At 42.2% G+C, this 12,966-nt stretch overlaps 1 protein-coding gene across 2 annotated transcripts in view; it reads right to left on the bottom strand.

Annotated features, from left to right (window-relative positions):
• The window catches only part of CCDC93 (coiled-coil domain containing 93), a 371,692-nt gene that overhangs the window by 251,100 nt on the left and 107,626 nt on the right, over nt 1-12,966 (bottom strand). For both annotated transcript variants that reach the window (XM_029605342.1, XM_029605343.1), the window contains 3 exons: nt 1,807-1,843; nt 1,144-1,233; nt 71-121 (listed from right to left, as the gene is read on the bottom strand). In XM_029605342.1, coding sequence (XP_029461202.1) covers nt 71-121; nt 1,144-1,233; nt 1,807-1,843 — 178 coding nt within the window. The remainder of the gene's footprint in view (nt 1-70; nt 122-1,143; nt 1,234-1,806; nt 1,844-12,966) is intronic.

The following is a 12,966-nucleotide window of genomic DNA, read 5'->3' as shown; positions in this document are numbered from 1 at the left end:
GATGCACAATTCAATACTCAAAGAAGTCAATATTTATTCACATAAATTAAATCTTTCTTGTAATTTTTACCTCTTCTATGTCCATTGCAGCCATTCCCGTCATTAATGCTTTAATACGAAGCTGGTAAAAAAAAAAAAAAAAAAAAAAAAGAACACTTATACAGTAAGCTTGGTGTGTCATGCATATCCAGAGATGCTCTCTGGTTCTTAATTTTGGCCAAATTGAAAAGCAGTAATGTTAAGAAAAGGAAGAACAAAAGACAGGCTAAATACAGAAAAATGTGGCAAGTGAGCATTAAGAAACAAAAGTAGAAAAAGCTTAAGTAACATTATGTAGCAGATGTACCCATTTTGTACTTGTGGGAAGATTGCTTAGTACACAGATCCTTAAGTAAGGCACAGAACAAAAAAAACAAAAAAAAAAAGAACAAAACATCACGCAATGATGACCATATTGTGTAAGGAACAATAAATGAAAATTTTAAGTTTGGATTCATTTTGGATAGCCATATATAGAATGATTATTTGCATTAAATGTCAACAGCTTTCTCTTGAGTTGTGTTCTAATTGGGTTAGTTCAGTGGTCTGCTAAATTCTTACAGTGAAAATTGTATAAATAGCAGTAAAACATAGTAAAATGGTTTTGGTGCTCTTTGGAGCTTTTTAGTAGAATACCCAGTTCCAGTTTTCACTTTAAACGAGACAATGCTTCTCTGATTGACACAATCATGAAAGCAGTAGTGTTTTAGATTTCAGGAAGAAATGTGAATGATAATTTAACAAAAGGAAAGATAATGATTTTTTCACTTGAAAAAAAATCTACAAAAAGGTTCTCAAAAGAGAAACTGTAGAGATCATGCCATTCACTTAAATACAGACTGAAGAAAGTTCTCTGAATAGGCCAATCAAAGTACTTCTTTGCCATAACAATTTTTCATTACAGACATTAAGATTTAAAATGCTTAAAAAAAATTAAACAATGTACAATAATTTTACCTTTTAGAATTTGAACTAAAAGCTTTATATTACATTCCTGTGTATTATACACATTTCTTTCAGAAATGTACACTTAAGGTAAAACTATTTTAAAACACATCATCATATATGGAAATATCCCTCATTCTGCCCTCAAGTTAAACCCACCTCTTCTGCAGCCTGAAGGTCTTCTTCTTCATATATGTCAGCCCTTCCTGTTGCAAGCCCAGGAGATAGCACCTTCTTCTTGTCTTCACTCTGGAAGAACCAATGGGATTCCACGGTATAGAAAAGACTGTAAAAATTACCATGATCAAGTAATTGCTACAAATCAGAAATCCATAATTTATTTAAAATTTAAGTGCTATAGGTAAATTAGTCATCCTGGGCAGTAATACTCCAATAAGAATGTTATTTAATAATAATGTAAAGAAATGGAATTAAAGTGTCTAAAATTGTGTGCACCCTGGGGAAACATTTATGGCATTAGATATAAACAAATATAAGGACAGAATTATTTTAGGGCAAAAGAAACTATCAAATCATCCTTAAAAACAGTAGTACAAACTTCCATGTCGGGTTTTTCACAATATCAACTTCTATATCGGGTTAGCAAGTAGACAATCAGAGGAAGATTGGACCTTTTTTTTTTTTTTTTTTTTTTTTAATAGAGGCACATCTGCTACTTTATTAAGGTTTTTAGGAATATCTGAACAATAAAATGAAACTTATTCAGAGTCATACAAGCAAATCAACTAATGAAAAATCAAATGTTTGTCAATATATTACTTTCATTTCTTCTGTACAGCATCAAGCTTAGAATTCACTTACCTTATCTATTTTACCTTGTCTACTAACACCATACCTCCTGCAAACACACACACAAAAGTTTAGAAAAAATAGCGAACTATAGCAGTCTGTTACAATATTCATATTACTGGTGCCTTAACTTTGCAACTATGCTTGAATTTAAAGGATTTTTAGACACTAAATTGATGCCGGTCCTCACAGATTAAGGGGATAATTTTCAAAAGGATTTGTGTATGTAAATGTGGCATATATCATAGTAATTTTCAAAAGCCCATTTACACGTTTAAAGTGCACTTGCATACTTAAAATCTATTGACAATTCAACAGCATATACCATACCAATTTTCTAAACCCCACTTACGTGCATAAAGAATGTTTACACATGTAAACTGTTTTATGTGCGTAAATCCTTTTGAAAATTCCATCATAGAATGGAAAAAAAATCACTTATATAAAACACCTATTACATAGTCCTGCTGTTTCAGAAAGAAAAGCAAGTTTGGTTACCGTAGACGGTGTTTCTATAGATAGCAGGATGAATTAGCCATGCTGTCATGGGAACTGTCAATCAGGGCCCGGGAGGCGGAGCTTCCTAAGTAGAGGTCAGATCTTTGCTCTCTGCGGCTGCGTGTGTGGTCCCGCGCAGGAAAACAGAATCTTCTCAGTCTGTAATTAAGCATTGTGTGAACAAGTACGGTAGGTCGACAATCCAGGGAGGCGGGAGGGTCAGCATGGCTAATTCATCCTGCTATCTACGGAAACACCATTTACGGTAAGCAAACTTGCTTTTTCCCCGTTGATAGCAGGGCTGAATTAGCCATGCTGTCATGGGAGTCCTAAGCTCCCTATCACGCTATGTCCCTTGTGCACTTATGGGTTATGCATGATCAGTTTATGGTGGTAGTCGACAAGGTTATGATGGTAGAGATTGCAGAACTGCTCGACCTAGTTTGGTGGCGTCAGATGTCTGCTGATCCAAGCAGTAGTGGGACATGAACGTGTACAGGGAGGAACATGTAGCCGCCTTGCAAATATCTACAGGTTGTACCTGTCTCAGATGCGCTATTGAGGGGGCTACTGCTCTGACTTGATGAGCATTTGGATGGGAAGACAGGGTCAAATTTTGTTTTTGATAGCAAAATTGAATACATTGTGCAATCCAGCTGAAGATGGTTTGTTTGGCTACCGGAAGGCCTGGTGCATTTGGGTTGAATGATAAGAACAATTGCGATGATCGGGAATCTGATTGTGTCCTTTCCTTGTAGTAGGCCAACGCTCTTTTGCTGTCCAATGTGTGTAATAAACGTTCCCTTTCATTGTGATGTGGTTTAGGGAAGAATGTTGGTAGTTCTATCGATTGGTTCAAGTGGAACTGTGAAACCACTTTTGAGAGAAAGGAAGGATGAGTTCGAAGAACTGCCTTGTGATGATAAAACTGTAGATATGGATTATAATGGACTAAGGCTTGAAGTTCGCTAACCCTGCGTGCTGAGGTTACTGCTGTGAGGAAGACAACATTCCACATGAGATACTTTATGTGGGCTGAGTCCATCGGTTCAAATGGGGATAGCATGAGCTGTTCCAAGATGAGGTTGAGGTTCCACGGTACTGGTGGCTTGGAGATAGGTGGTCGAAGGTGGGAGAGACCTTTGAGAAATCGAGATATCAAAGGATGAGTTGATATAGGTTGACCACGGTGTGGTCTATGATACGGCGCAATGGCACTTAGGTGAACTCTGATTGAAGAAGTTGCTAGACCGGACGTATATAACGTATGAAGGTAGTCGAGAAGTGATTCAGGTGAACAATCTAATGGCTAAAACCCATTGGATGTGCACCAGGTGGAGTAACCTTTCCATTTAAAGCTGTAATTCCTTCTAGTGGATGGTTTCCTGGATTCCAAAATGATTTCCTGTGCTGCGAAGGAGATGCCCTGTTCTGTCAGGAGGATCTGCTCAATCTCCATGCTGTTAAATGGAGGGATGAGTGCATTGGATGAAGAAGGGTTCCCCCTTCCTGCGCTAAAAGATCTGATCGATTTGGTAAACTGATTGGCTCTTTGATGGAGAGATGTAACAGGTAGATGTACCACGGCGGTCTGGGCCAAGCCGGTGCTATTAGTATCAGTTGAGCTACATCCGCTATGCATTTTGTATTGTCCTTGTAATGAGAGATATGGGTGGAAAGGCATACATTAGGTTCTCCATCCAAGGTACGAGGAAGGCATCTTGCGCTGTCCTTCGCTGACTGGTCCATACTGAACAGAAACGGGGAACCTGCACGTTGGCCTCCATAGCGAAGAGGTCCATCATTGGTACTCCCCACCTGGCGAATATCTCTTGAGCCATTTGCTGGTTGAGTGACCATTCGTGAGGTGGAATATCCAGCTTAACCTGTCCACCCGGGTATTGATAACTCCCAGTAGGTATGTCGCTTGCAGGTGGATCGAGTGACGGTTTGCGTGATCGAAGATGAGAAGCGTCTCTCTGCAGAGGGACCATGAACCGGACCCTCCTTGTTTGTTTATGTACAACATTCCTATCTGATTGTCCATGTACACCATGACTCTGCGACCTTGCAGGTGAGGGAGGAAGGCTTATAAGGCACTTCGTATTGCTCTGAGTTCCAGCAAATTGATCTGTAGATTCTGCTCCTGGCGAGACCACAGTCCCTGTGTTTGACAGAGGTCCAGATGAACTCCCCAGCCTTTGCGAGAGGTATCGGTGGTAAGTACCGTGTTTTTGTGGGGGAAGTCTAAACAATGCACCCTTGGTCAATGTTGTTTTGTTGAGCCACCAATCTATCGGGCCGATTCAGTAAAAACGCGGGAGAGTGGACGAACGCCCACTCTCCCGGCGCGCGCACCGGCCACTCGCCGGTGCGAGCAATTCTGTACGCTAATTAGGCCCGGCGGTAGAAACAGGCAAAAGGAGGCACTAGGGACACTAGCACGTCCCTAGCGCCTCCTTTTCACCCGGAGCAGCGGCTGTCAGCGGGTTTGACAGCCAACGCTCAATTTTGCTGGCGTCGGTTCTTGAGCCCGCTGACAGCCACGGGCTCGGAAACCAGACACCGGCAAAATTGAGCATCCGGTTTTCAGCCCGACAGCCGCCGGCCCAATTTACATTTTTTTTTTTTTTACTTTTTCACCCTTCGGGACCTCCAACTTAATATCGCTAAGATATTAAGTCGGAGGGTGCACAGAAAAGCAGTTTTTACTGCTTTTCTGTGCACTTTCCCGGTGCCGTCAGAAACTAGCGCTTACCTTTGGGTAGGCACTAATTTCTTAGAGTAAAATGTGCGGCTTGGCTACACATTTTACTTACTGTATCCCGTGCGCATACCTAATAGGGCCCTCAACATGCATTTGCATGTTGAGGGCGCTATTAGGTGCCGCGGGTTGGACGAGCGTTTTCCACCCCTTACTGAATAAGGGGTAAGGGAAACCGCGCGTCCAAGAGCAGGCTAACAGTGCACTCCGGAGCGCACTGTACTGTATCGGCCTGTATATCTTTTGTCCTTTCTGAAGTGAGCACTTGCCGTTTCAAACCCCACTGCAGGCGACGCATATGTAACCTGGTGAAAATGGCTGCTGCCCTGTGTCCCAATACTGTATTTGGCGTGCTGAAGGTCTCTGCGTAAGTTTGAGGGAGCGCAAGGTGCTCTGCATCTCCAACTTTCTGTCCTCCAGCAGGAATGCTCTGCTCCTTATGGTGTCCAATCGAGCTCCTATGAACTGAAGAACTTGTGTTGGGTTCAAGGTGGACTTCTGGTAGTTAATCATTAGCCCCAATTGGTCCAAGCACTCGATAATCTGTTGAAGATGTCCGATGAGCGTTGTGGGAGTCTATGCCACTAGAAGCCAATCGTTAAGGTATGGGAAGATTCGCATGCCCCACTGCTGGAGGGATGCCACCACTACCACCATGCACTTCGTGAAAACTCTGGGGGCCGCTGACAGGCCAAAAGGGAGAACTTTGTATTGATAGTGCTGATCCCTGTATCGGAAGCACAGGTCCCGCCATGAAGATTAATTGATAGGAATGTGGGTTTAAGCATCCTTCATATCTATTGAGCACAACCAGTCGTTGGGCTGAAGTAGGGGAAGAATGGATTTTAGGGATACCATTTTGAATTTCTCCTTGACCATGCAATTGTTCAACTCGCAGAGATCCAGAATTGGCAGAAGGCCACTGGATTTCTTGGGCATTAGGAAATATGGCGAGTAGACGCCTCTGTTCTGGGCACCATGCGGGATGATTTGAATTACCCATTGGCGCTGTAGTGATGCTATCTCTTCCCCTAGTTGGGGTTGTAGTACCTTGGCTTCCTGTACTGTGAGATGAGGAAGTGAGGGTTTGTTTGAGAATTGGAGCTGGTAGCCCTTCTGAACGATGTCTAATACCCAACGATCGGTTGTTATTGCTTCCCACGCTGGGAAGTGGGACGTTATCCTTCCTGGTGGGGCTGGTTGTGGTGGTGGCGGCAGTATCCCTAAAAAGACTGGATTGGCTTGGTTGAGGCTGCCGGCTGCTGGCCCTGCGGTTGTTGGGTTCTTGGCCTTCCTCTCCTGTTCTGCGCTGGTTGTTGTTGTGTTCGCTGTTACGGTTGGTATGCTGGAGGCCTATACAGTAGATATGATCTAAATGGCCGGCGGTGAAATTGTTGATGGCGAGAAGCAGCGAAGTAACGCCATGGGCTGGAGTAAGCACATGGCAGTTAAAGATTGTACTGCGACTGCCTGGTACTTTAAATTGGCCACTGTTTCCTGGAAGCAATCTCCAAACAAATAATCGCCTTTGCACGGCAAGTTGGCCAACTTATCGTGCACGTCTCATGGATCGAGCTCGCCCAGAGCTATGCCATACGTCTAGCCGCTATGGCCGATGCTGAAGCTCTGGAAGAGGTTTCAAAAGCTTCATAGACAGTGCGGAGTAGGAGTCTAATACCCTCTTCCATGTCCTGGACGGGCTGTGGAATGGGTGCTGCAGCGGTGGTGAGCATTCCTTTCATTGCTTGTACACACTCGTATAAGTATTGCACCATATAAAACTGATGCTGCTGAATACGAGTGGAAAACATAGCAGCGTGGATTGCTTTCTTCGCAAAATTGTCCAAATAGAAATGATCTCTCCCTGGCAGTGTAGATGCATGCAGCTTAGATTTTTTTGCACACTACATAACAGATTCCACCACTATCGATGAGTGAGGTAGTTGTGGCAGGGAGTAGTATGGTGATTGTCTCATTTTAAATTGTAAATCAGTCTTTCTAAAGACTGGGGGAATTGTAAATGGTGTTTCCCATGATTTCTCCAATACCTTGTTTAGCACTTCATGAGGAGGTAAGGAAGTGGGTTCATCCGGTACATCAAAAATCGTTAATAATCCCAATGTTTCTGCTCTTGGGTCTGGGAGCTTCTGAATATCCAAGTGCAGGATGGACCTCATTTTATCTAAGAATTTTGGGTAGGACAAGTCCTCAGGTGGGGAATAAGGTTCCGGCACATCCAAATGATACCCTGTGGATGTACGTGGCGAGGATCGAGGTGAGTCAGGGTCCAAGGGTGAAGGAGGCCTCTGAGCCGGTGACAGAGGCTTGAGCGGTTGAGGCGATATTGTGGGTTCCGGGGACGGTTCTTCTCATGGGTTGTGGTGTCCCTGGAGAACTAGGTGAAGGTGACTGAGGTAAAGTAAATGTGAACTGGAGTGTTTCGAAAAACCCTGAGAGTGCTTCCGACAATTGAGAGAAAGCCTGCTGGGTCTGTGGTGGCATATGCAGACGACTAGCTCCTGGCGGTGGCATTGCCGCCAATATTATGTTCGAGTTTGGGGCTCCAGGCTGTCTTTTCTGTGGGAGTATGTCCACTGTGATCTTTCTCTTTTTCGCGAACGGTTCTTGTAGATCATGGCTGAGAGCACGGGTTCTGGATACAGATGACAGGTCAGAGAAGACCTGTGAGGGTGACGAGGAAGAAGAGAGGGAGGTTATGTTTACGCATTCCTCTTCCGAATAAGAAACGGCTCCCGGGTTCCGCTGTCTGTAGGATGAACTTGACTGATGAGAGAGATGAGGGCTGATATTGATCAGGTTTTGTCTCCAGATTCACTCCTATGCCTCCTGTATCTGGCGATGAGTGTCGGGATACATAGCTTCCCGCGGTAGTGGTCCTGCATTGCGTAGGAAGACTGGTCCCAGCCTTCTGAGCAGATGGGGGGGGAGCATCGTGCGCCGATTGTGCTTGTTCTGCACCGTGCTTCGATGTTGGCACCAAAGTCTGCAATTGCACCAGTGTTGCCTCCCCTGGCACTGAGTGCACCGTCTTCGGCGCCGGCGGCACACTTTGCCGATGCTTGGACATTGAAGCGGTTTGAAGGTTCCCACTTTGCGTCTTATCTTCTGGGTGCGATCCCCGCCCCGACTCTGGTTTATCCCAATGAGTCTTTTTGGACCTGTGGGGGGGTCCCTACCCTTATGGGTACCTTTGGGTCTCATACACTCTCCAGGCCTGGAGGTGGAAGGATCCAGCGACTACGCTCTTCTGACCATTGGGACCTGCTTTTTTAAAGGGCCCGGTGATGAATGGGCCTCAGAAGGAGGGGCATATGAACCCCCGGTGTTGCTCCTGAGGCCTTCAATCTTTTGAGCTCGCTGTCGCAGGGTGACATGCGGCCGCAGTGCTTGCATGTGCCCTGGTCATGATCGGGTTCCAGGCAGCGATAACACCGATCATGTCCATCTTGCCGCAATGGCATGGCTTGAATCCTGACGGTCTTGGGCTTTTCTTAGACATAAAGTCTTCAGTTGAAAAAAACAAACTGAGGAGACTGAAGCTCCACGCGTGGAAAAAACAGACTGAGGAGATTCTGTTTTCCTGCACGGGAACACACACGCAGCCACAGAGAGCAAAACTCTTAACCTCTACTTAGGAAGCTCCGCTTCACGGGGCCTGATTGACAGTTCCCATGACAGCATGGCTAATTCAGCCCTGCTATCAATGGGAAAGGCTTTAGTTGAATGCTTCAAGAAAAATGGGCATAACCGTTTTTACAAACCTTGCGGACTAGAAATTTCTCTTTTAGGAGCACATCTGCTACATTATTAAGGTTTTTAGGGGTATCTGAACATAAAATGAAACTTAGTTATAAAAGCAAATCAACTAAGGAAAAAGCAAAAAGCAAATAGCATCAAAACCAAATAAATTGTACTACTTACAGCAAAGCATCTACTCTGAGATATGGCTTGTTGTAACTATTTATTTATTGTTAACTGCTTAGAGTGCCATTAAGAATTTAGGGATGTGCTTTGATTTAAAAAGAAATCATTTTGCTTTCTAAATAAAACCAAAGAAAAACAAACTAAATTATGTTTCTTCCTGCCCTCCTACCCACCTTGCTGACTAACCCTGTGCATAAAAAAACCCTGTGCATAAAAAATTTAAAAGACGCACCCCCCCTGGTTTCTCTTGTACTTCTCCTACCCCCTCAGGCCCCCTACACCTTAAGTTACTCCATCTGAGGGGTTCAAATGAAGCAAAAGCAATCCCCAGGCACTCCTGCCCTGCTGATGCTGTACTTCAAAGTAGTGTTGCCTGACCTTGGATCGGCAGGTGCCATTCTGAAGTACAGCTCTGCAGGGCAGAAGCATCTGGGGATTGTGCTTGCCCCATCTGAATTCGTCAGATGAAGCAAATTATGGGCTGGGGAGTCCGAGGTGATGGGAGAGATTCAAGAGAAGCATGATGGGTGGGAGGGAGCTATTTTTTTGTACAAGGTTTTTAAGCAAAGGGATGGCCAGCTATTTTACAATGGTGTGCACAATAAAAATTAGAACAAAACAATCCCACTAACAAAACAAAACAAAAAAATCCCCTGAACATCCTTAACAGATGAATAAATATGAAATGATAAATAAAATTTTAGAGAGACAGAAGGTAGACAAACTAACATGTAATCAAATATTTGGCAAGGACATAAACTGAGATATTTTTAACAACTGCCTATATGAACAGTCTGTAACATGACAAACAGACAAAGTTCACCATTCCAAAGCAGCTATTTAAAAAAAAAAAAAAAAAAGACTTCCGCAGCTTTTAATGTTTTGAAACACTTTCACGCAAAGCCAGAGCAACAAGTGCAGCCAGTCATAAGTTGTTTTATTAGGTCTGTGGCAAAATCAAGCTTTGCTCAACCATGTGCCTCCTTGAACACAAAAATTGCATGGGCACCTTAAAAATGCACACACTCTAGTATAAACAGCAAATCTGTTAAACTTTTAAGTATTAAAGCACTCAATACTGTTAAGTGAAATTCATATAGAATGTATATGATTCTATATGTACAGGCTTTTCATGCATGCTTAACAGGAAAAACTGCACACACAAAAACACAGTCGCTACTCTCATGCTTGACACTGCAACTGACCACCAAAGCCAGTGCCTGTTTGAAAGCAGATGGATGTAAGACTAAATTTTAAATCAGTTATAAAAGGGATCAAAATTAACTTACAGAACTCTTAAGATTAATTTACATTAAGGTAAAATAGCTCACTTGCTTTAGCAGAATATATGCAAATTAAATTTTAAACAAAATAGAGCATATTAATTTTTCTTAACATAAGCTAAGACTGTTAAAAATGTTTTCTCCCTTTCTTAGCTTGCCTATTTAATGCAAAATGTTACTAACTTGTGGACTTTTATGGAACAGATACACTCATCTGTTCTGGCTCTCTCTATTTCTTTTCAATTGCCTGGAACATGGGCTTCTTGTCTTACTTTCAAAGTTTATTCTTCAAAGTTTCCCAAAAATTACATTTGTCTAGGAAACATGAACTATGTTTTTAAAGATGGGGCCAATTTTGTATGCTACATAACATTAAATAAAGAATCAGGTCTGGATTTAGGTGTAGGCAATATAGGCAACTGCCTAAGATGCCAAATTTCAAAGGCATCAAATACACAGACCAAAGAGGATCCTGCTTCTGCTTGCTTTAGGGCCATGTCCTTGTACAGCTTCAGACTTCAATTCAAACTTCTAGCGGGAAGCACACATTTCCCATGCTGAGCAAATTATCACACTGGAAAATCTGACCTTTTTCTACCTTGTGAATCCTCTCTCTCTAGGCAATGAGAAGCTGAAGTAGTTTTCACTATTATAGTTTTTACAATTCTCAGTTATTTCTAGTTACTTGTTTGCATTTATAATTTAGACATTTGATATTCCGCCTTTTTCCAAGAATGGCCTCAATGCGGATTAGAAACAAATTTTAAATCAGCAGTTACTGTACATTGGTCCAAGTCATGTGCAATCCCAGCTGAATCAATATTTAGACTCTTCTGATTTACTCTTGGAGGCATTTGTCATCCTTTTTCCAAGTGTTTTATTTCAGGCAATGCTATAATGGGCAGATAAAGATTCCTGACAGCAGGAGCAGAGTGAGAGAAGTTCCCAAACATGAAAAAAGAAAACAAACAAAAAAAAAATTAAGAAAAGCTAGATACCAAAGCTGCAGAGAGCATTTGCTAAACAGCAGCTTTCATTGAAAAGATGAACAAATTGAAAGCAAAACTAAAAAAGTCTGAAAATGCTACAAATCATATTGGAATACTGATTTCTAGCAATTATTCAACTGGAGATTTAAGATGATAATTCTTCTAAAACCTAAGAGACTTTGGACAGTCATAGAACCTGATCCATAACATAACATCTACATGGGAAGTAAAACATGACTGGAAGAAAAATGATCTGGATACTAAGAACATAACTGTCCCAACAGTTTGCAAACAAATTATGTTATTAAATAGACTACCGAAAAATAGAGATCAGGCAAATAAAGGATGTATTCTTGAAAAAAAGAAACTGATCCTTAAGTGTGAGATAAATACTGTCAAGTGGACTATCAAGTAGGAGAAAGAACAGTCTAGTACAGTGGCTTGTAAATGTCTTCATAACCTTATACATTTTTACATTCTGCTGTCTAGAAAAGACAAATCAAAATACATTAAAGTAGGAGTTTGTTTCACTGATCTATACAACATACTCTATGCTTTCACCATGAAAGAACAAATATAGAAATATTCCAAAAGTAATTAAGAATAAAAAGAACAAAAAATGTCTTTATTGCATATGTCTTCAGATCCTTGTCATAGCAAACCCAAACTACAGATTCATAAAATTGCCTTAACAAGCCATAATAAGCTAAATAAAGCCCACCTATGTCTGATTGCAGTAGTTGAGCTAATCTGAATACTCCTGGATGAAGACTCAAGCTGTTTGTTATATGACATGAATTTGAAGAAAAGGTCAAAACATGTCAAACAAGCAGCTGCCAAAAGAATTCCAGGAAAACATTATTCAAAGGTACATGTTGGGTGAAGAATATAAGAACATTTCATTGTGTTTGAATATCCCTTGGGGCACTGTCAGGTCCATCATTGTAAAGTTTGACACTACCAAGACACTGCCATGATCAGGCCACTCTTCCAGTAGCCATGATTAAAGAAATTGCTGCAGAGGATCACTGTGAAACCTAAGATTACTTTAAAACAACTACAGATGTTTCTGACTGAAACTGGGAGAAAATGTTGACTGTTCAACATTTTCAAGATTACTTCATAAATATGGCCTTTATGGGAGAGTGGAAAGGAGGCGGCCACTGTTGAAGAAAAGACATGATGTGCTAGTGTTTGCAAAAAAATTTAGAGGACACTGCATACATATGGGAGAAAGTTTTGTCGTCTGATGAGTCCAAAATGGAACTTTTTGGTCTCGATGCTAAATATGTGGTATAAAAAAGAGAAGCTGGAAGGGCATGTCCAGCATGGTGGATGTGAAGCGCTGAGCTCATGTGCACTATAGAACTTGTTCTCTTCCCGACACGATGGTGAAGCGAAAGGATAAGACCAGAGTTTCCCCTGCAGACTATGGTGTTGGCAGGGATCTAGGTCTGATAGATGCACACGTTTTGAGGGCTCCTTTACCATCAAGCTTTGGTGTGATGTCCTTGGAGTGGTGGTGGATCTTGGGAGTGGTGGCTGTTCCCCCAGACCTGAATGCATCAAGCACAGAGGTTTGGATCCCTCCTCTGTTATCTGCTTGTGAAGATGGCACCAGGTGGCGATGTCAGATGCCAACCAACAGCAGGGACTGAGGCTGCTAAGGCTAAAGAACAAGCTCATTTACAAG

This window comes from Rhinatrema bivittatum, chromosome 6, assembly GCF_901001135.1.
Source record: "Rhinatrema bivittatum chromosome 6, aRhiBiv1.1, whole genome shotgun sequence".
NCBI lineage: Eukaryota > Metazoa > Chordata > Amphibia > Gymnophiona > Rhinatrematidae > Rhinatrema > Rhinatrema bivittatum.
Note: the sequence above shows the minus strand (reverse complement) of the source record. Positions and strands in the feature narration are given on the sequence as shown.